At 48.5% G+C, this 22,651-nt stretch overlaps 1 protein-coding gene across 2 annotated transcripts in view; it reads right to left on the reverse strand.

The window, feature by feature from the left end:
* Positions 1-3,177: 3,177 nt before the first annotated feature.
* The window catches only part of PHF6 (PHD finger protein 6), a 518,975-nt gene continuing 499,501 nt past the window's right edge, over positions 3,178-22,651 (reverse strand). For both annotated transcript variants that reach the window (XM_069612825.1, XM_069612826.1), the window contains exon 10: positions 3,178-3,793. In XM_069612825.1, coding sequence (XP_069468926.1) covers positions 3,667-3,793 — 127 coding nt within the window. In that variant the 3' untranslated portion in view covers positions 3,178-3,666. The remainder of the gene's footprint in view (positions 3,794-22,651) is intronic.

Raw genomic sequence — 22,651 nt, forward strand, 5'->3', positions numbered from 1 at the left:
ACCAGCAGCAGTTTCTGACTGCCATCATGGCATGTGCCGCACACCGTGTTTGACGCTCAAAGTGTTTTAGGCCTAAAGAACTCACAGGATGCGCAATGGGTCTCCTAGTGATCGTGGGGAAGGCAGTGGTTGCACACTCTATGGGTGTCTTTCCACAGCAACTTAGTTACACTTTGGACAGAATTTAAAAAGAGTGGAAAGAGAAATTAAGGGCAGCAAGACAAGAGCAATAGAAGCAGGGAATAGAGGTAGGCATTCTCTATATGAAAAAAATCAGTCCCACCCCACTTTCCCTACTACTAGAATGAAGCCAGTTGTAGGCCAAAGCCTGCTGCCGGAACAATCATCTATTTCAGTCTTTGTGAGGTCTTCCGTCGAGAGGCAAACGTAAAGTAGTAATGAAGAGATATTAACTCAAAATTAGTGTAGCTACATGACTCCGCGAGAAAAACAACTAACCAGGATGGTGGAAAGAAATAATCTGAGGGAACTCGATGCGTGAGGAATCACGGGGACAGTCGACGTCAAACTAGGGATCGAATTACAAACACGCTCAGTCGATGACCCTTTTCAAACAATCGAAAAATTCCTGTGCAATATGTGGGCTGGGGAAATGTGTATTTTTCATTATTTATGAGCCGAAAACCTTGTAGTGATTTTCTTGGGGCAAAGCTGGAGACCACTTTGGTTTAAATTGTACTCTTATTTTTTAAATTAATGTTGAGAAACACTGTTTTTTGCTCAGAATTCTGGGGTGGGACTGTATATGGAATCAGTCATGCCGCTCTAGCTGAAACTATACATTAATTCAAATATTTCTACAGAACAATCACTCTTGAACTCCAGCCCAATACCAATCCTCTATCTCAGCAGAGATTGTGCTAGGTGTGTGCTAGCTACATGAGAGTAACAAAGCATGTGGCGCTAACTCACACAGATAATGGCTGGACTGGCTAGCACCTTTTAAAAGACTTTAGCATGACCTTACGAACATTCACCCAAGTATGGAATTTATGTATGTTTGCGATTTATAAGGCACAAGGCTAGACGGAAAGCAACATAGTACTGTACAAGGGCGAGTTATCCAAGGGATTAAAAGTAAGGATATGGAGAAGCTGAAATGGCTAGGGGAGCAACGGAAAAGGGGGATCCAGAGGGGAAGAATTGGGGTTCATTAGAGTAATAGTCAGTTTGCGAGCGATTCTTTGGAAGGTAGGGCCTTCAGGCCTTTTCTGAAGTATAGGATGGAGGGAGCCAGTTTTATCTGCATTAACTTGATCCAGGGAGCATTGCATGGAAAGGCCTGTTCGCCCAACCTTGCAGTTCTTGGTTTCCAACCTGCCGATGTTTAGTTTGCTGATGATGCATTGGCCTCAGGAGAAGTTGAATTTCTCGGCGAGCTAAACCAGTATTTTGGTTGTGACTGCTTTGTAGGTAATAGAGGCTGTTTTGAACATTACTTGTGCTTGAAGTGCTAGCCAGTGCAGCTGCCAGAGGATGTGGGCTGAAGGCTTTCTTTTAAGGGTGTGTTTTTCCAAGTTAAACTTCTCAAAGGGGGTCTATGGACATCCCGACAAGCCCAAGTAATTCATATGGGCAAACCTATGGTGCTTCACCAGGCATTAAACATTCAGCACATGCCGGACACCAGTACAGACTCTTTAACCCCCATCCTCGTGGCCCATATGGGCTGCTGCTTGCCACATTGGTGGAAGTGCTCTGTTGATGGGATCAAGCTTGGACTCCTGTTCTTCTTCCACTTGTATGTCCTTTCCATCTGCCTTGGCAATCAGACCCCAGATGGTAGCCCTCTTTTTCCTTCACAGCGTGATCCTGTGAGACTCACTGTGTCCATTAATATTTCCTCTAAAGCCATTCCCACACTGCCTCCATGTGCCATCTGGCATTGGGTCCCAATTGCATACTTGATGCCAATGTGCCTAGAACTCCTATTACCTTCATCACTTTGAAAATAGTTATGCTTAGCAAGTTGGAAGCTTTTTGTATCATATCCTGTGAAGGGTATGATATTGAATTTCCAGTGTCTAGCACTGCCTCTGAAAGTGGTAACCCCATACTTTGGTTTTCCTCATCATCCATTTTGACACAAGCATGTGCAATTCTGTCTTCTGAGTGCGCAGTTATCAGTAAAATAATTAATTTGGAGTGGATTTGCTACCAAAACAACCTATTTTGAAGTGACATAGTTGTAGGCACATCACTGCAGGTAGGTCTTTGTTTGTGAATCTGGATGGCAAGTTTGGTTCATTCAGAGTAATAACCTTTTTCTATTAAGTTGAACACATCTTGAAACTATCCTTTTAAAAATTGAAAATACTAAATAAAAGTGTGGATCAGAGGACTCAATGTTTGGTATGTCAACCTAAAACAGATTCAGGTTGAAAAACACATCATCACATCCAGGTAGGTTAACTACTCAATTGTAAAGAAGGCTAAAAATAAGAATCTTTAGGTCAGGGCGGATTTAATAATAGGGAGAGCATGAGTAAAAACAATTTACCATTATATCATGAATATACTAGCCACTAAATGAAACCAATACTTTAAAAAAGAAGAAATGGTGTTCATTTATTTTAGCATACACATTGCATGTAGACCACTGAAATGAATGTTTAGGAGGTAAAGGTGTCTTGGCGGGGGGACTTAAGTTCTCACTGAGTTGAAGTCAATCTCCGGAACTGCAAAATTGAGGCACCAGGTTTGACACCCCTTGGGAGAGGTTGCATCAAAATCTTGCAGAAGTTCAATAACCTTTTGGCAAATGAAAATGTTTTTCAGTACAAATTTAATGGTTACCCTAAAACACAAGACTTGCAGCCTACTGCTATAAAGAAATAGCGGCCATAGTTTATTTCCATAAAATACAAAATGCAAAGATTCTCCTAACAAAAGGGCTCAGTAGTTTGGGGACAAGATATACTGCACACTACGCGCAAATTAGTTTCCAAAAAACATGAATGATTTAAATGGTCATTTTGGAAAAATAAATCCTTAAATCCAATACACACACATTCTGTTGAAAAATTCGAATTGTTTCCCATTTTTGTTTCTCTGTTGACAGACATAAATAACATTAGTATCCTGTTAGGACGTGCCCAGTCTAGAACCCACACCCCCCACCAACCCCCGACGGACTACAAACTAGACTACCATAAAAACATGTAAAAACTGCCGTTTATTGTAGGCTCACACATGAACATTCCAGGCAGTGTCATGACATTTCATACATGAGCTGGCCAGTATAAATTCACCAATCCCGTTTTTATTTACAAAAACAATTTAAAAAAGTATATTACTTGAGGATTAGTTTTATTCATTCCTAGCTTTCCATCTTTGTCCCATGAACATGTTCAAACGATGACAAGAGTGATTTTAACTTTATACAGAATAAAGAAATCCAACAAACATACTCTTGAAAAGCCAGATATTATTGGTAAACTAATGAGGTCTCCATTTTCATACTTACAAAATGAGCCAAGGTTCAAAAATACAACTTTCCAATTGCCCTGCAGTGCTTTACACAATTGTTGATAAAACGCACTTGACAGTCTTCAGAATTAAGACTTCTACTGCATTTGACTACATCAGCATCTTGGGTGCGGTTGAACACCTTGGAAATGTACCAATCAGGAGTAACTCCTATACTTAGTTTCCATTGACCTGTTGAGTGGCGCCACTAAGCTCTATGCCCATTTTACTTCGACTTTTGCTTTCTCGTTCTTCATCTTCTTCATCTCTTTCTTCATTCCCGCTATGGTTTTTACAGTAGAGTCTAAAATGAGAGTGCGAAAGTTAGTCTGTATTACTAGTACTGCAAAACATTTTATACCATAGCGTCTTCGTTAATATTTTTTTAAAAAGAACATTAACTACTGTATTTTTGCTACCATTTGTTTTTTGCCGACTGAGATTTACGGTTGACCAATTTAAAAGATTCGAAATAACTTGGATAATCCAGCAGGTCACAACAGATACCACGCCTCCTAAAGTTCCAAGGTTGTACTAATCACTGCAAACATAGAACATGGGGACTGACTATTCGATCACAAAACTTCCTTCGCTCACAGCGTAAGACGGAAGCAAGTTCAACTGGCACTTTGCAAACGTACTTTGTGGAACCCTGACAAGTTCTAACAATGATATACATTTGTTCTATGGTTATTCCCAAATAATTTAATTTCGAAAGTGGTTGTAGATTGACCTTTTTTAAGTATGTGTTTCATGCATCCCTACCCCCTCACGTATAGAGGCTGGTTCTGCCTGGCCCAATAGGCGTTAACAGAACTCACATTCATTAGGAGCACTTGTACTGCTTTGCGGTACTGTTGCCATTCAAAGCCAAACACATGCATGTGGCTCCCTGCTATTTGTAGCTCAATGTAGCTCTCACCCAAAGTGTGAATAGGAATTTTTGGCCCCACCGAAAAAGTAAAGGAATGCCTGAAAAACAAAGCACAATTTGGCATATTTATGGCTTCCTGGTGCAGTCAGTGGTGGTCGAGCCATAGTTCCTTTTTGGTGGGTTCCCCCTCAGAGAGGTTCTTAGGGAAGTTGCATTGCTATTTTCATAGACCTTAGAGTGGATATCAAGTTCAGGTAGATGTTGGGCCTAGAGCGAGTACTGGAAGTCAGTGATTATACAAGTATGGCCACTTGTGCATTATCTGTGAAAAGTTCCAATGACCGTCAAATGGACAGATTTACATTGTCGGAGTTTGAAAGCTTTTATGGCAGGACTATGTGGTCTGTGTAGGTTTGTAGGGTGGTCTGGTTGGTAAATTAAGAGTGAAGGCAGAGGCTGAGAGTAAGAGGTGGGGAAAAGAGGTAAAGGTGGGAGGGCATGTGTGGGATGAGGAGGGAAGTGTATGGTGGTTAAGTGGTCAATAGCTGCTGGACCTTAGAGGTGGGTGTGGTGATAGCAGAGGGGTCTATGATGGCCTTTTAGGTGATGGGAGGTGTGTGGGCATAGGAAAAGAATGGGGTTGTACAGGGCAGTTGGAAGTGAGGTGGTGGTGGGTTGCAGGTTATGAAACGATGCGAGTTGACAGAGTTGGAAATTGAGGCATCTGAAATGTGGAGTGCGACATGTTGGTGTGGTGGGAAGTGAACAAAACAGGTGATGGCTGGACGGTTTAGAATTAATCTTAACCTCTGGCATCTGGGAAACCCTCTAGACCATCGTTCTTTATCAGCTAAGTCATTCCGGAAAAGGAAAAGGCCATATACAAATCAGGCTTGGTATCAACCCAAAAGGGGCAGCCCAGCCCAAACTGCTTGATCACACCCCTTCTGTGCAAGACCACAAGCATCCCAGATATGTTCCTGCCTCATTAGGTGTCATCAGTGAGGTGTAGCATGTATCTCTCCGACCCAGCAGGCACAGGACCGACGTCTGGGCATACCGTACCACTCAGGGTGACTAAACAAAACAAAATAGGTGATGCTGGAAGGTTAAGAATTCCCCTTAACCTCTGGCTGGGCAACCCTCCAGACCATCGTTCTTCGCATGCCAAGCCATTAGAGAAAGGGGAAAAACCATATGCAAATCAGAAAGTGACAAGAGGGTTGGAGAATAAAGTAATTACGCATACTGGTGATGTTGTGGCCAAGTGGTGTACAAAAACGTGCAGCGCAGTCGTGGTGGTGTGAAGTGTGGTTTTAATTGCGGGCATTGTGTGTCCATGAAACTGTGGAAGGTGATCTGAACTATTGCTCAAGTGGACAGAAAGCAAAGCAGTTGTTTACGTAAACAAGAAGTGCAACGAAGTGTGATGCAGTTGTGTGTAAAACTGCAAGAGCATGAGTTGAATAGTTGGGAGACAGAGTATTATGGGGGCTGCGTGCCCTTGTCTGTAGTTGTGTGCACTATTTGGTAGTTGAAATGTCTGCATTGCATAGGTCAATGCCTCCATTGTATGATATGTGCACTGGAGGAGATATTTATCAGGCAACAATTAATTCAAGGAGTAAGTCGTCCCCACATCAAAATTCATCTTCTTGCTCCTCTCCATTGGAACGCCCTTCCCTCTATTTCTTCGATTCATCACCGTCTATTCCCTCTTTCGGGTCTCTTTGAAAAACCACCTACTTCACTTTCCATGATGGTTTGCTCTCTGACTTGATTTTTGAATTACTTTATATTTAATTATTTTTGTACCATTGTTTTTAACTTTGTACAGTGCTTTGGACAAAAGCGCTATATAAGACTCAATAAAATACAAATACACATCAATATCTAAATATTTGTGGGTTCTTCCCCAACAGTCTTAAACACATGCACCACCACTATTATCCCGCGCCCCTTTTCCAATAGGCAAACCAAGAATCAGGCGGGTATGCAGAAAGAATATATATTTATTATTTAGTAGACAAAATTCACACAATAAGTAGCAAAATGCACGCCACCTTACTCTGTGGCTCACAACCTTTCCTTCCTCCAACAACTTCAATACAAGCAACTTTTACTCCCAAAAAGGGGGACAATACATTTTGGGAGTAAAATTTGCAGACCATCTACAACACAACATGTGCATTTTTCATATTTACTTTCTATTCCCCCCTTGTTAAATAGATCGGTCTATAGAACACTTTATACATGGGTCGGTCACAAAAAACTCTTAATATCAAGTTAATTTAGGCAGCGCCCGAGAACATGACATGACAGTTTTACTTCACCATATAGATTGAAAATGGTCCGACTTTAAATGAAATGTAATGTTTTTCCACTTGGCAAAAGAATAAACCTGTGCAGCACACTTTATTTCAGTCCTCCCTGTGCATTTTTCATTTCTAGCAAGATTCTGGAACAACAATATTAATCAACAAATTCTTTTCTCAATATATAATGCAGCCTTTTCCTTTACCCCGAGGCATTGAGCAGTCGCTCACTCAAATTGGAGTCCCTTTCTCAATCTCATTAGAGTGTACTTTTAAATCAATTATTTACCAGGTTTCGCCAATTCCTGACTGTGATGCTGGAAATGCATTGCAGGGACAGGGCCCTCCATACCCTTGTCCTGTACTCCCTTATGTGCATTCTGTGTTTCTTGCACAGGAGTACATGTGGGACTCCTGGCAGTGCAGCTCTCTTTTTGGTTGTGGTGAACAGAGACCCTTGGGATACCCTTATGACACCCCTGGGTTGGGGTACAACCCTGTGCCCCTAATGTATGTTTTTGGACACCCGTGTGTGGCTCACAGAGCAGGGTATGGGCTGGTGGCAGATCCATGCTGAATTTGACAGGTGCTCCTAGTAGCCTACATTTTGGGATACCCAGGCCCTTGCCACAGGAATCAGTGGATTCCTGCTAGGAGACCAGATGGCCCCTGTGGCCTCTTGGTTTCTATTACCTGTTACCTTGTTTCCCAAAGTCCTGGGAAGCCCGGACTCTCTCCCTTCCCTGTACTGGCTTTTGGGTGGAAGAACCATATATGGTATGGTGGGGAAGTCCAGGCCAGACTGGCTGGAGCCTTCCCAGTGACTATGTTATGTGTACACCCTTGGGGTGGGACCTGGGCGTATGTAGTGTGTGACCGATATGCATTCCATGTTATGGGGGTCTGGTATCTGTGTGTGTGAGACAAAGAATGAGACAGGCCTGCCGGAAACTGACATGAATGTAGTGTGGCATGTTGAAAGGCTGGGTGCTTGCCCCAATCCACATTCCTTGTTATGGGTGTCTGCGTGGAAGTGAATGGCCTGAATGCACTGTGAGCCTGATTGGCTGGCTCCCTGCATGAATGCCCTTCTGACTGATTGAACTTGGCTCAGCAGTGTGAACGAGGGACAGATCTGTATATCTGGGGACCTCTCACTTACCAAATTGTTCAGAAGCTGAAGTTGAAACTTGAAGCTGCTTATCCTTGAAGCCCAGCTGGAAGAAGGTTTGCTGTTGCTCATTGTCAATGGAATCTGAAAGCTGCCGTGTCTGCCAAGGACTGATCCAAGAGAGGACCTGTTTAGGAGACTTCTCCCCGAGCTATGAGGAAACATCGTGCAGAAGCTGATCTTCATCAAGGCACCCTGGAAGTCAGTCCCAAAAAGCTGTTGACCGGAGAGTGGATCCATCGAGAAGCATTGAAGTAAAGCACCCGGACATGGAGGCCGTTGATATCCACCATTGCCTAAGAACATTTAAACGAAGGGCTCCCTTGCCATCAACATTGACTGCTTTTTCCCACCAGAGAAATTCGAGGTCACGGACAACCGAGGAGAATCCGCCGGTGGGTTTCCCATTATCCAAAAGTCCACAAAGACGCTGACGAGTGCAGATCCAGCCGTGGTCGAGTCCCGAACGTCGACACCCGCTGCCTGTCCTATGCTTGTCACCGAGTCCTCTTTGCGGCACTGAACTCTCATCGAGGTGCACCGCACGCCTCGTCTACGCAGGACATCCACGGTCGATCGTCAACGAGCACCGCGCAATTCGAAAGCTTCTGTCCCGATGACAGAGTTCACATTTTCTTCACAGCATCTCAACGAGAGTGGGTCCTGCTTTAAAGGAGGGCCACTCACGAGGAACCCGTCAACAAGCTGTCCATGACACTCTGCTAAACTCTGGTACATTTGGGTAGTGGAAAATTTTTGACCAGGAAACAAGACTATTTAAGCATAAAATGGACTGGGCTTGTAAATACACTTTATTACAGGTTGCCCTGGTGTGGGGGATCCTCACACAGAACTGTGTCTTGGTAGTTAAAGTACTATCCTGCTATTGTTTAAGCCAACCTGTCTTCCTTTTTATGTCCTATGCTGATACACATTATGGTTTGATTTGTATGCCATTAGAAACTGACCATTTGGTGCATTTTAAAGGAGTTAATAGTTAAGAGTGGTACCACATAGATATTTTATACATTTGCCATAATAGAATTGCCAGAGTACAAAGTGTGTCATTACTTGATGTATACACCTCGAATCTTATTTATATGAAGAACTGTGTTAGCAAATAACAGTGCATGGACATTCCTTTGGGGGGCGGGGGCTTGGGGACTACACTGTACTTCAGAACCAGCCTGCATCACCTACTGAGAGCTTAAGCCTTGGTTGCTCGTCCTTTCCTACCACAATAGAGAACCTTGGCTGGGGTGCGCTCTGTGCTTCTACTCTGCCATATAGAGGGCAGGAGTACAGATGACCCCCGCCCCTCCAGTCTTTACACTGACTGGTGATTGTTATTCTCTCATTTTGGAAAGAGAACCATTTTCCCATTGTGCAACTACTTTTAAAATCACACCCCAAAATCTCAATTATGAGGTGCCTGCTTATTGGCACGTGATTCTGATTTGACATCTATTTGTCCTCCCCGTTAAACAAGGCCTAGTCCCTTTTAGTTATTAGGCTCCATTTTTGGGAGTTATGGCTCCACCCATTTGGAATTGCATTTCTAAACACTTCAAATGGACTCACAATCTTCAACAGGACTCTTTTCCTATATGTATAAATAAGCGCCACAAACTATAGATTTCTGAATTGGTCTGATCATGCCGGTCGCAACGCACTGCGTCTCATGTCGGCACACTGTTGCAGGTTCTGAATGGCAGAATTTTATGATCGATTCAGAACGGATAAAATGTAGCATCGCAAGATGTTATAGCCCGGTATCCAATTTAATAAGCTACCATCGTCCCGGCTCTCTGCAACTTTTTAAGAGATGCTATAATCCCATTTTAGCTTTAACTCTGGTTCCCAAGGTCGAGGGAAGTTATATCATCAGATGGGGCTTTTCATAAGCTTTGAGCATATTTGAACCATGGTTGTAAGTGTCACGGTTCTCAAGTAAATGGACAAAATATGATTCTCTGTATAAACCTATGGCAGATTTATTAATGACATAAATACTTTTCACTTCCCATGGCGTCCATCTTCTTTTCCTCGCTGTCCGGAGGCACTGAAAAAGAGGAAGGGTTAGCCAACCTTTTCCTGGCAGCCGCCGATACCATCGAATCCGGCAATGGCTGTGACCTCTGGATTCCAGCACCCGGTATTTCTTCTCCAGTCTATCCAGTTTGGCCATAGCTGAGGGCCATGCTCTCCGCACACACGTCGTCCAGAAGGGGCACTGCCATGATTGTCTTCCTCTTGGCCTCGCGCCTCTGGTACAAGAAATCCTCCTTCCGGGTTTCTTCGGGCACAAGCTGGAATAGCTCAGAGGCTCTGGCAATCATGGAATGGAATGACCTCACCTCATCCGCTGGGGATGCCCTAGGCTGCGGAGACCAGTCACCCATTGAGACGATATCCTCGTCCATTCTTGTCGTGGCTGCATCCGTCCCCAAGGGGGCCTGACACGGACGTGGACGCTGAAATAGGGGAGTCGTATGACACTTCCTCTTTGCTGGTGGCTGATCGGGGCTGGGGGACCATTGGAATCGGGCCCCGTGGCATCCTCTTCTGGATCTCTGACACCAAGGTGTGGTGGGTCAACAGGATGTCCAGAGAGACATCCCTCGGCAGAGATGGAGTGATCGGAACGTGCCTTTGTCCTCCTCTTCGACATCCTCATTGATCGTATGTAAGGACTCCAGTTCCTCGTCATCCATGGACGAGACCTCCATGGCCTGTGAGGGCTGATCTGGGGCCTCCTTGCCCCCACCCCCTTCCACCCTGAGGGGCTGGAACCGAGTTCTGAGATGGCGTTCCCTTTTCCAGCGTCCCAGCAGACTTTGCCAAAGTCACTGCAGCGGTTTCGTGCCTCAGGGGCTGGGATAACTTCTACGTTGCGGGGGGCTACCTTCACCGGGTCAGCCACCTTAACCGCTGTGAGATCAGCTGCCATCAACTCTTATCAACAAAGTCTTACCTTGTGCCGACTGGGCCTTCTTGGGCAGTTCGGCCTTCTTCTCCTCCGTCTGTGGCTGCTCAGGATTCACCCGCAGTTTAGCCAAGTTGGATGATTTTCTTTCCGAGGAGGAGCTCGATTGCCAGCTAGCTGTGGAGGCGCAGGGTGAGGTCGATCGCGGCTTGTCCACCTTGGGACCCGCTTCCGCAGTGAACCTGGTGAACTCAGGCTTGCGGTTCTTGGCCTTGTCTTGGGCCCCCACGGATGAGATGCCCTCAAAGGACAAATAAGACCGCTCCTCAGACCAGTCTGGGTGAGGCATGACCCCGCTCGGAGCGGGGGGTAAGGGTCTTGGCGTTCAGCCACGCCACCACTCTACTGTGCCACTCCTTCGTCGTCTTCTTGTAGCAACCGAGGCATATCACACACTCCCCTTCTTTGTGGCCCAGATGCAGGCAGTAGAGGAATTGCAGGTGCTTGTCTTCAACAAACACATTCCGTAGCCTGCACTTGGTGCAGGATTTGAAGAGGGATCTTCTGCAGTTCTCCATCATGGTTGGAGGGCGCGAAGTAGGCACGATGGCCTTCTGAAAACTTTGACAATCTTCACTGACAATGGATCGCCGTTGTCAGTAGATGGAGAAGCGAGCACACAGGCTCTTTCAAAGCAAAATAAGAAACTTTATCCGTCAAAAACATGAAAGAACAGTGAAGTAGCTTGCAGAGCAAATTTAAGGGCTCCCAACACTGAAGCGTGCACTAAAAATCTGAAGATGGCTGCCAGAGGAGGGGCTTAGGGAGAGGACTGTCATTGGATGTGGGCAGTATGACCCAGAGGACAGTGTTTGGCTTAAAGGAGAAAGCCTTTTTTTCTTTTACTGAGGATTCCCAGCCGGACGATGGGGAATATTCATGAACATGTGAATCCATGCCAGACCCCATGCTGGAGAACATCATATTTAAACTTACTGTTCCCCTACATTCGGGAAAGTTGAAAGGATTCAAAAGTGTTGACTGGGGAGTCTTAGCCTGTAGAGTCGCTTGGCCAGCCGGCTCGCTTGGATGCAAAGTAGTGTGACAAAATCCCATATTTTAGACAGAGTGATGAAATTGGATTGGCCATGTGGGCTGTGTGCCACCACCTGCCGAATGATGTGGGGTTCAGAGCAGGTAGACTGGGGATCCCCCATGCCCATGCTCCCAGTCTCACGATAATTTCCCTCCTACTGTGCCCCAGGAGAGGACATGATCCTTCCACGGGCTCCAGAATTAATTGGCTCCAGAATAAGCAATAGCAGAAACAAGTTTGATAGACAATGGGGTCTGGCAGAAGGAACTTAACAGGGCTAGACCTCCTCTCCTCCTCGAGACAGAATCCTCTGGGCTGGGGGGGGGGGTAAATAAATCAATATGCTCCATACCCACAGAACAAGCCTTGCCCGATAGAGAACAGAGTTCATCCGCTTCATCCCATTACTTTTCTCCATCTGGTGTGCAGACCAGAAACTCCATTTCTGTCACATATACAACAATGTTATTAACCAACCAACAAACATACTACCAAACACTACCACTACAAGCTACAAGGTCGACATAGGCTCATATCATTAGCATCGGCTGTAGCATTTCCACCCATTCTCCATTACCCCCTTTGATTCACAATATAATTTAGATTTGTATCGCTTATAAAATGCTCCCATTGTAAATTGGACCTATTTTATTTCCAATAAAATCATTTTACAGCCAACTTTTAAAAATATTGTGAGAAAAATACTCCCACTTCAAAATCTTAATGAGTCTTCAAAGCACCTCACATCCATTGTCACATTCGTAGGCACTGTGACTAATTGATGGGATTTGTCCCCTCTCCCCAAGGGGGGGGGGGGGACCTCCCCATCACCATGAGGTTAGGGAGGCAAGCCCAGCCACTCAAGTTCCTCAAGGAATCAGTCACAAAAGACACCCAAGTATTACTTTCTTTTTGTATTCTAGGAATCTCTAAGCCTGTCTCAATTTGGCAAAATCTTTTCTGTCAGCCTAAAACATTTCCAGAACGGCAGTGCAGCCAGAATGGCAGTTTGCGCTGAGCAACCAAGCAATTTTAATCAGCCTCTTCTACATCGTGTATCTCACAGGCATACTCGAAAGCAGACAGCCAATTACTGATGATATTTTTCTCATCGTACATAATTAACAGATGCTTAGGAAATCCTGGATGAGAAGAGGATCCATAACGATCCCCAGAACCTCTGGAGGAGCCTTGAGACCCTTGTAGTCTGGCCGACTCTAACTGGTGTGCTCTGACTTTCTGTCATCTATCCTATCAAACTCAGGCTTAGACATGTTAAACGCCAACTCCTTTTCTCCAAGTCTCAGCTTTCCTTCAACTCCTACAAGGCCTCAGCTTTTGAGGTGGACATTGAAATAGGAGAAGTCCCTGCTTCTAAGTCCTCTGCATTTTCAATAGTGGCAGAAAGTACAAGTCCATTGCTACTGCTGGGACCTGCACCAGTATCTGCTGTATCACTACTAACTGGTAATGGAACAATCCTCGATTCCTTATCTAGCAATTTCTGTATAACATCAGCCTTTAAACCAGAGAATGGCAATCGTCCATCTAAACACTCCTTTTTCGTAATGTTCTATTTTGAGAGCAGCAAGAGTAGTCATGGTAAATGTTTCTATATAGTAGCCAACTATTATATACCCTACCAACTTCAAATCACAGTTCTGTGTAAAAGAATTAGAGTGCTACACCAGTGAATACTGGGGTATGCCCCAGACCTTATCCTCACCACAGAGCACCAACTTGTTAAGATGGATTTCTAGAATCTTTCCTAGCGGACAGATTATAGGACGCCACCCTAGTTATAGTGAACAGGGGAGCTCTGAGAGGTTAACAAAACCTAATCAAGGTAAACATGGGGAACAGGCAAGGCTATTCTCAGGAGAGTAGGTGGGATCAGGGGTCCAATATGAGTCCACATAATTAAGCACACAATAATTCAATTTAGACAGGAACGTATACAAATACAAATATTTGTCTAGTTCTTAAACACACACTAAAGTAATGAAACAAGCAGGTGATACTATCGCACAATACTCGATAATAAACATACACATTCACCATAGTTTCTTAAAATGCATTCAATTACTTGCCATTCCATTCCTTAGCACTCTCCAATCTGCGTCCCCTCACTCCTCTGACCCCAAGGTGCTGGCAGAGCTCTATTCCAAGACTCTGACAGCTGCAATCGACACCATTGCCTCGCATTGTGCCACGCCAGCCTAATCCGTCGGGGCACATCAACTAGTGGTTTACTCCTGACCCCCAAGAGCTCTGAAAAGAAAAACCCAGCTAGCAGAATCCAAATGGATAAAAACAGTGACAGATGCCTTGAAGCTGGTGTTCACTACTGCAGGCAAACATTACAACCAAGCTATCATCCTCGCCAAATCCAAAACCTATAATACTAGAATCACCAATGCAAAGTCTAACACCCGTGAAATCTCACTATCCTGAGAGAACAAGAAGCCCCCTCCACCCCCTCGCCACCATTAATAAAGATGACACATGGTGCACTAATTTCCAAGACGCCACGCTTGCAAAAATTAACACCCTCCACAAAAAAATAGACTTTGAGCTTTCTATGCTAAAATATTCTCAGCTCGGGATCTTTACCCTCTCTCACCTGGTCTTTTATTCTTTTTATGGGTGACCTTTTTATGTCTCGCCATAGTGTGTGTGATTGAATTTATAGTTCCCTGCAACTTTTGGGCTTTGGCTTGGTTGCCCATTTAAGCATCCCTTTATAATTTCTTTTATTATCTCTTGGGTGAACTACTGCTCCGAAGAAGTAAAGTGGGATTCCCATCCTCTTTACATTTCATATAGTTAACCGGCACACCCCACCTTATTTATCCCCTTTCTCACTTACCAGGTAACATTTATGTTACAATTGCAGGTTTACTTGAATGGCTGGTCACAGTGGTTTTACCTTAACTTTTTAATCTTATGCTCGCAGGCTGTCAAATTCGCCACAGTAATGCACAGAATGGTGGGCTCCTTTTTCAGCATTTTTAAGTATCATTGTTCTTTCTTAGGTCTTCTGCGGTCCTAGGCAGGAAAGATCTTGGTTGTATTCACGTCTTTGGCGGGAGTCCTTTGTATTGCCCGCCGATGCTCCAGAGTGTCTGTGAAGGCAGCAAGTTCCTACTGACAAGCTGGCTGTCATGATTGGACAGCCAGCCGCCCCTTTTCTGTAAACTGCAGGGAGAGTTTACACAACTTGTGCTGTAGTTGTTAAATACTCGAATCCTGGAAGCTGCAGACAATTCGAACACGGGAGCTAAATCCAAAAGAGTAAGATTAAGAAACGACGGCTGTAAAGATTTCGAGCGACCGGAGAGCCTGCTGTGTAACCGGAGCCTGATGTAACCCTTCCTTCCATCCGACCTAGTGGTCCCAAAGACAATGACCCCTACCAAGAGGCTGCTGAGACCCACTGGTCTCAAAAAGACCTGCATTTTGAGCCATCCCTCAACAAGATGCGACCTTGCTGGGCTACAATTCGTAAATATGCAGGGACCTTGAGCTATTGTGTGGTGCATGGTCTTCCAAAGTCAGATTCCTGCTGAAACATTGGTGGACTCCTGCTGGACCTTCAGAGACACGATTCAAATCCCTGAAGTCCCCTCGTCAGAGTGCAGGACCGAGAGAGTGAAGAGAATCCGACCGGTGATATTCGTTCATCTGGTTCCTGTAAAAGGGCGCCATATCCACACAGCCGCGAGAAGCCTTGATGAATCCTTTGTTGGAGGCCTTTTTCTAATGACTGCTGCTGCAAATTCCCATCCAGTGTCCATTGCTTTCGTCACCAGACTTAGATTCCAGGGACCCTGGCCTGGCCTGGCCTGTGCTGCTGCAGCTTGAAGCCATCTACCCAAGAGCTCTTCTTTTCTGTTAAAGTACTGTGTTGGCTTGGGTAATACTTACCTCGAGTCTTGTGTCGCTCCTGTGAGGCAGAGTGGATGATTTGTGTGTTTTGGAGATTGCCCATACCGTTCACCCAGACCTAACGCTGGAACACCTATAGGGTGTCTTCCAGGAAGTCCCTGAACACTTAACGAATAATAAAGCGAATACTTACGTGTTGAAGAAGATATCGTCTGGAACTCTCACTATCCTGCATCTGAACCCTACCTACTAGTTCTATCGCTCCTTTCTGTAGCATGGCTCGTACCTCTTCCAGCAGAGGGATGTGTTGCTCCTGACTGGGAACCAACAGAGTACGAGGACACCTGCGTTGGAACTCCAAGGTGTGCCCCTAGGCAAGAGCGTCCAGCAGCCATCTGTCGATGGTGACCTTTCTCCACTCGTCAGCCGGCCTCCCACTGGGGTGCACGAGTGGGGACCAATGTCTTGGCCGGTTCAGGCTTGCTTAGGTGCCGGATTCCTGCGGGCGATGCCGACCTCCACTACCGTAGGCCTGGGAGCGGCCCCTGTAGGCTTCTTGCATTGAGGAGCAGGAAGGCCGTCTGTAGGACATGGGGAAACCTGCTAGATTCTTCCTTGGAGGACCAAAAAGACAAGAAATGCTTCTGAAGAATGCCAAGGGAACGCGCTGTCTACCTATCTGTTTTGATGGCCTGGAGAAACTCGCCGACTACCCTCGCAAACAGATTCTTGCCGAAGGGCATGTCCAGCATCTTCGCTTGGACCTCCTGATGAAAGTTAGTGGCCTTCATCCATCCCTCCGACGAAGGCAGACACTGTTCCCCATATGCCAGAAACCTGTGTCGTCGACTTCCACTGCCACCGTGATGGCATGGTCTGATGCCACTTTCCCTTCCAGAAAGAGGGTGAGGACTTCATCTTCTGATCGTCGGGGAAGAATTCCAGGATCGGTCCTATCTTGTACCACAATTCCCTGTCGTGCCTGGCTAGGATCACCAAGGCGTTGGCCGCCTTGATTGTGGACGTCGCTGTATAGATCATTTTTTTACCCATGGCGTCCAACCTTTTCCCCCTCACTGTCCGGAGGGACCGATGCCAGTGAGGCCAGGTTAGCCGACCGTTTCCTCGCAGCAGCAGACACCACTGAGTCAGGTGATGGTTGCTACCTCAGGCACTTGGATACAGAGTCTGTCACCCTATACACTTCTCCAGCCTATCCCGCTCGGCTGGAGCCGTGCAAGGGTTCTTCAGGAGGGCCAGGCCGTCTTCCCAAATATCGTCCAGAAAAGGCACTGTCATGATAGCCTTCCTTTAGGCCTCTCACCTTTGATACAAGAAGCCCTCCTGCTTGGTTTCCTCAAGCAACTGATGGAATAGTTCGGAGGCCCTGGCATCATGGAGTGGAATGATCCCACTTCGTCCGGTGGGGAAACTCTTCGTCTTCGTCCGTACTTGTGGCTGTATCTGTCCCAGTACCCGTCTCTGGGTCCGCTGGGGGTCAAAGTGGTGGATTAGGAACAAGTTACTTACCTGTAACTGTTCTCCAGCATGGGTCTGGCATGGATTCACATGCTCATGAATATTCCCCGTCGTCAGGTTGGGAATCCTCGGTAAAGAAAAAAATCAGTATCAGTTTCGTTTTTCTGAACTGTCTTTCTCCTAATAACCAATCACTGGTCTCTGGGTCATACTGCCCCCAGCTTACCTAAGCCCCTCTGGCAGCCATCTTCAGATTTGGTAGCACGTAAAGTGGCAGTAGGACCAAGAGAAGAGCCGCAGAGGGGCAAGAGGGAGGGTTCGCATGTGAATCCATGCCAGACCCATGCTGGAGAACAACAGTTACAGGTAAGTAACTTGTTCCTTCTCCAGCATGGGGTCTGGCATGGATTCACATGCTCATGAATACAAGAATACATAGCAGTACACACATGCAACCACAGGAGGTGGCAAGGCTCAACATTAAGCATTACATCAACTCAACATTAAGCATCTCTTACCTCCTCACCAGGCTCACCTTAAGCGAACAGGTTGCGCAGCACTGCTTGGCTGACTCTGGACTCCTCCCTGGAATCCCGGTCGACGCAGTAGAATCTCGTGAACGTGTGCGTCGACCTCCACATAGCAGCCCCGCAGATGTCGAGCAGGGGCACACCAGACAGGAACGCCGTGGTAGCAGCAATCCCTCTGGTTGAATGGGCTCTCGGACGGCTGGGCAACGGTCGGTTTGCCAACCGGTGACAGTGCATGATACAGCTGGAGAGCCATCTGGAAATGGAAGCCTTCAAAGGGGCCTTCCCTTGGTTCACAGGTCCAAAGTTCACAAACAGCTGTGATGTCTTCCGAAAACTCTTCGTGCGGTCCACGTAGAACTTCAGCGGTCTAGCCAGATCCAGCGAGTGCAAAGTCCTCTCAGCCGGCGACAAAGGCGACGGGAAGAAAACAGGTAACACCAAGAGCTCGTTGAGATTGAAGTCCGACGGTACCTTGGGCATGAAGGAGGGGTGCGTCCTCAGCACCACCCTCGTCTCGTGGAATGTCAGGTAGGGTGGTTTGCAGGAGAGGGCCTGGATCTCTCCCACTCGTCGTGCGGAGGCGATGGCCGCAAGAAAAACTGTCTTCCACGATTGGAACTTCAACGGTGCCGAATGCAGAGGCTCGAATGGCGGCCCCATGAGCCTGCCCAGCACAACGTTGAGCTACCACGCCGGGGCCGGAGCCTTCACCGGCGGAATGATCGGAACAGTCCCTTCATAAACTCCTTCACCAGGCGATGAGACCACAGAGATGATCGCCCCGGAGTTCTGGTGTAATGGGAAATCGCCGCTAGATGCATCTTGATAGAGGCATGAGCTAGCCCCGCCTTGGCCAGCGACAGTAGGTACGGCAGCACTTGAGGGGCCGTAATCCGCAGAGGGTTAATCTTCTGTGCACGGCACCAGACAGAGAAACTCTTCCATTTGTGTCCATAGCACTTGAGAGTTGAGGACGCCCTGGCCTTTGCAAGCACCTCCATGCAGTCTCCTGGGATATCATTCCCTCCAAACTCTAGTGCTGCAGGAGCCAGGCCTGCAAGTTCAGCGACCCCCGGTCGTGGTGGAGGATGGCGCCTCCTTCTCTGGCGAGGAGATCCACGTCCGTCGGCAGTTTGACTGGGGGGGACGCTGACATGTCTAGAAGGTCCGGGAACCAGATCTGCCTCGGCCACGACCGGGACAGTCTGAGTTGATTGATGAGTCGCAGCAGCAAAGGCAACGGTGGGAATGCAGCCGTCCCAGGGGAATGAGAAGGCATCGCCCATGCTCCCTTGCTGGGGAAACCTGCTGGCGAACCTCCGGCACTTGGTGTTCGTCACCGTCGCGAATAGGTCGATCTGGGGATTACCCCATCATTGGTAAAGTAGATCCACTTGATCCTGACGCAGCTCCCACTCGTGGCACGAGCGTAGCTCTCTGCTGAGCGGGTCGGCGATGGTGTTCTTTATTCCTGCCAGATGGAAGGGGACCAGAAACATCCCTTGGGCGACGGCCCAGTGCCACAGATCCTGGGCTTCCTTGGATAGGGCTGGGGATCTGGTGCCTCCCTGCTTCCAGATGTAAAGCATTGGGGTGGTGTTGTCGGTGAAGACCCTTACCACCTTGCCCTTGAGGGACGGGAGGAACGACCTGAGGGCCCAGAATAAGGCCCGGAGCTCCAGGACATTGATGTGTACTGACCTCTCCTCCGGGAGCCACAGGCCTCTTGCGTGGAGATCTCCGGTGTGCGCTCCCCATCTCTCCAGGGAGGCGTCCGTCGTCACCGTCTGATGTGCCGGGGTCTGGAAGTCCATACCCGCTGCCAGATGCGCGGGTGCCCCACCACCGGATTGCTTGGCGGAAGGTCTCGTTGAGCGGGATCCGGTCTTCGAAGCTGCTCGCCGCTTGCATCCAACGGGCGTCGAGGAACACTTGCAGTGGACGCGTCCGCAACCTGCACAGGCGCACGAGGTGGAGTCACGAGGATGTCATACCGAGCAGGGACTTGACGGATCTCACCCTGGCCACGTCCATGGTCGACAGCTATTGCACCTTGCCCAGGATGGCCTTCGTCCTTTCCTCCGATGGAGAAGCCAATTGCGCCACTGTGTCGAGCCTGGCACCCAGGAACAGGGCGACTTGCGACAGTACCAAGTGGGATTTCGCGAAGTTGACCGAGAATCCCAGATCCGTTAGCAGTTGGACGGTCTTCGCTGTGTGATCGACAGCGAGCTCTTGTCTTTGCTCGGATGAGACAATCGTCCAGGTAGGGGTAGACGTGGATCCCCTGCAGGCGCAGCTGCGCCGCCACTGGTGCTAGGCACTTGGAGAAAACCCTGGGCGCCGACTTCAATCCGAAGGGAAGGGCCTTGGACTACGAATCTCAGGAACTTTCGATGTCCTTTTAGGATGGGGATGTGGAAGTAGGCATCCTCCAAGTTCAGCGACGATAGGAAGTCCCCTTCCTCCAGCTGTCCCAGCACGTACTGGAGGGTGACCATCCGGAACCTCTGGGACTTGATGTACTTGTTTAGATGACGAAGGTCCAGGATGAGCCGGCAGCCGCTGGTCTTCTTTCTTACGAGGAAGTATCGTGAGTACACCCCGGAGCCTCTTTGGGACGAGCTTGATGGCTCCTTTCTTCAGCATCGCCCTTACTTCCAGCAGCAGTTGGGGGACGTGATTTTCCTTCCTGGCCATGGGTGGAATGCGGGGGCACTTCCTTAGAAACTCGAGTGTGTCCACGGGCCAGGGCATCCAGCACCCATCGGTCGGTGGAGATGGACTCCCACATGCTGACTAACTTTGCCAGCCGGCCTCCCACTGGGGTGCTCAGGTGGGGGCCCGATGCTACAGCCGGTTCAGTCCTGCTTGGCAGCCGCCTTGGCGACGATGATGAGGTCCTCCTGACTTGCCGCATCCTCTGTAGGCCTCCTGCGACGAGGAGCGTGCTGCCTGGTGGTACGTCGAGGAGCCGCCGTCGAATCCTTTGGAGGCACCTTGCTTGCCTCCGGAGTTCCGAAAGGGAGGCCGTCGTTGTTGCAGAACAGCCAAGGCCCGAGCCGCCTCCGTGTCGGCCTTGATGGCCTGCAGTGACTCGTCCACTGTCTTGCCAAACAGATTGTTCCTGTCGAAAGGCATGTCCAGAACTCTGGTCTGCACGTCTTGGCGGAAATCGGCTGCCTTGAGCCAACCACGCCGGCAAAGGCAAACGCTGTTGCCAATCTGGTGAATCCGGGACCCGGTACTTCTTCTCGCACCGGTCTCTCCTGGCGGGAGCCGTGGACGGGTTCTTCAGGAGCGACAGCCCCTCGTCCCAGATGTTGTCAAGTAAAGGAATCGAGAGGACCGTCTTCCTCTTGGCCTCAAGCTGTTGAAACCTTCCTTCTTCTGTTCCTCGGGGCAGAGCTCGAAGAGCTTGGATGCCCTGGCGATCATGGCGTGGAAGGAGCCAATTTCGTCGGCAGGGAGGCCCGAGGAGGTGGTGATCGGAGGTCCATCCCGTCGTCGCCACCGCCGTCATCTGTCCCAGTCGTCGTCGTCGCCGTCTCCGGTCCCGTGTCATCCCTCGGATCCGGGGAAGGAGAAGTTGGCTGCGAAGGCCGAGAAGGCTGGAAGGGCGGGGGCCTCCTCTCCGCTCGCTTGGAGGGCTTCCAAACAGTCCAGGCTCCGCTGGATCGTCAGTTGGGGGTAAGGGCAACCTTGTCCTTATCTCCGTACACAAGGCCTGGATTGCCATCAAGATTGCTCCTGAGTTGTCTTGTGGTCCAGGTACCGGCTGCGACAGGCGCGACGGTTGGGGAGTGGAAGTCTCCACCTCCACGGGCTCCTCGTCGGCACCACTGTCGCTTTCTTCGTTCACCTTGTTGGGATCCCTCCCGTGGGACCAGACCTCCTCGAACTTCTTGTTCAGGATCTTCACGACTCCAGCCAGCTCCTCTTCAGAGGCTGTATCTGTGTCCGTGATGCCACCTCCCCCCCACTCTTTTTCCACCTGGGGTTTCACAGGGGTCTCATCGATGGGCTGAAAAGAGGATTCCCTCTGCGCTGGCAGGGAAACTCTAGGCCCCGAGGTTGCCTCCACTGGGGTAGCCCCTAAGGCTTCGCCAGGGCCTCCGCAACTCCCTCGATAGAGGCCTTAGCCGGGTGAATCAAGGCCTTGACGACCTTCGGCGTGTCTGAGGCCTTAACATTGAGGGGTGGGGGGGTAACCGCCTCGCTCCCCCTCGGCTTTCACCATCAGGATCAACCAGGGTTTCTCCCGAAGCTTACCCGGGTTCTTCGATTTCCTCTTCCTCGAGCCAGAGCGTTGGCTCATGGTTGATGGCGTCAGTGAAAGTGCGCCCTGCCGAGCAGCCGAGGAGCCCGACCGTTCGGCACTCCCGGTGCCGGCAGACTTGCAGTGCTTTGCCTTTTGTTGTGCCCCCATCGCCGGAGCGCCCTCAAAGGTCTTAGAAGACCGCTCGGACCTCGTCTTCTTCTCACCTGCTGCTGGACTCTTCCCTTCCAACCAGTTGGTGAGGCGGATACGCCGATCCCTCATAGTCCGCTCCGACATGTTCTTGCAAAACGCACAGTCCTTCTCCACGTGCGTTTTGTCTTCGTGAAGGCAGTAGATGCATCTGGAATGCTCATCCTCCTCGAAGACATTTTGCAACCCGCATCCAGGGCAGCTCCTGAACAGCTTGGATCTGGATGTCGTGTTTCCTTTGTCATGGGCCATGTACTCGCGGGGTAAGCCTTAAAGATCTTCCGGGATCCTCCAAGAAGCGAAACTCTGCAAAAACCTGAGGGGCGTAGAAAATTCCAAAACGAGTCCCCGTTGATCGGAAGTAGAAACGGTGGAGCTTGAGGCTCGATTGACCGAAAAAATGAGATTA

This window comes from Ambystoma mexicanum, chromosome 5p (assembly GCF_040938575.1).
Source record: "Ambystoma mexicanum isolate Mex_15411 chromosome 5p, UKY_AmexF1_1, whole genome shotgun sequence".
NCBI classification, from domain to species: domain Eukaryota; kingdom Metazoa; phylum Chordata; class Amphibia; order Caudata; family Ambystomatidae; genus Ambystoma; species Ambystoma mexicanum.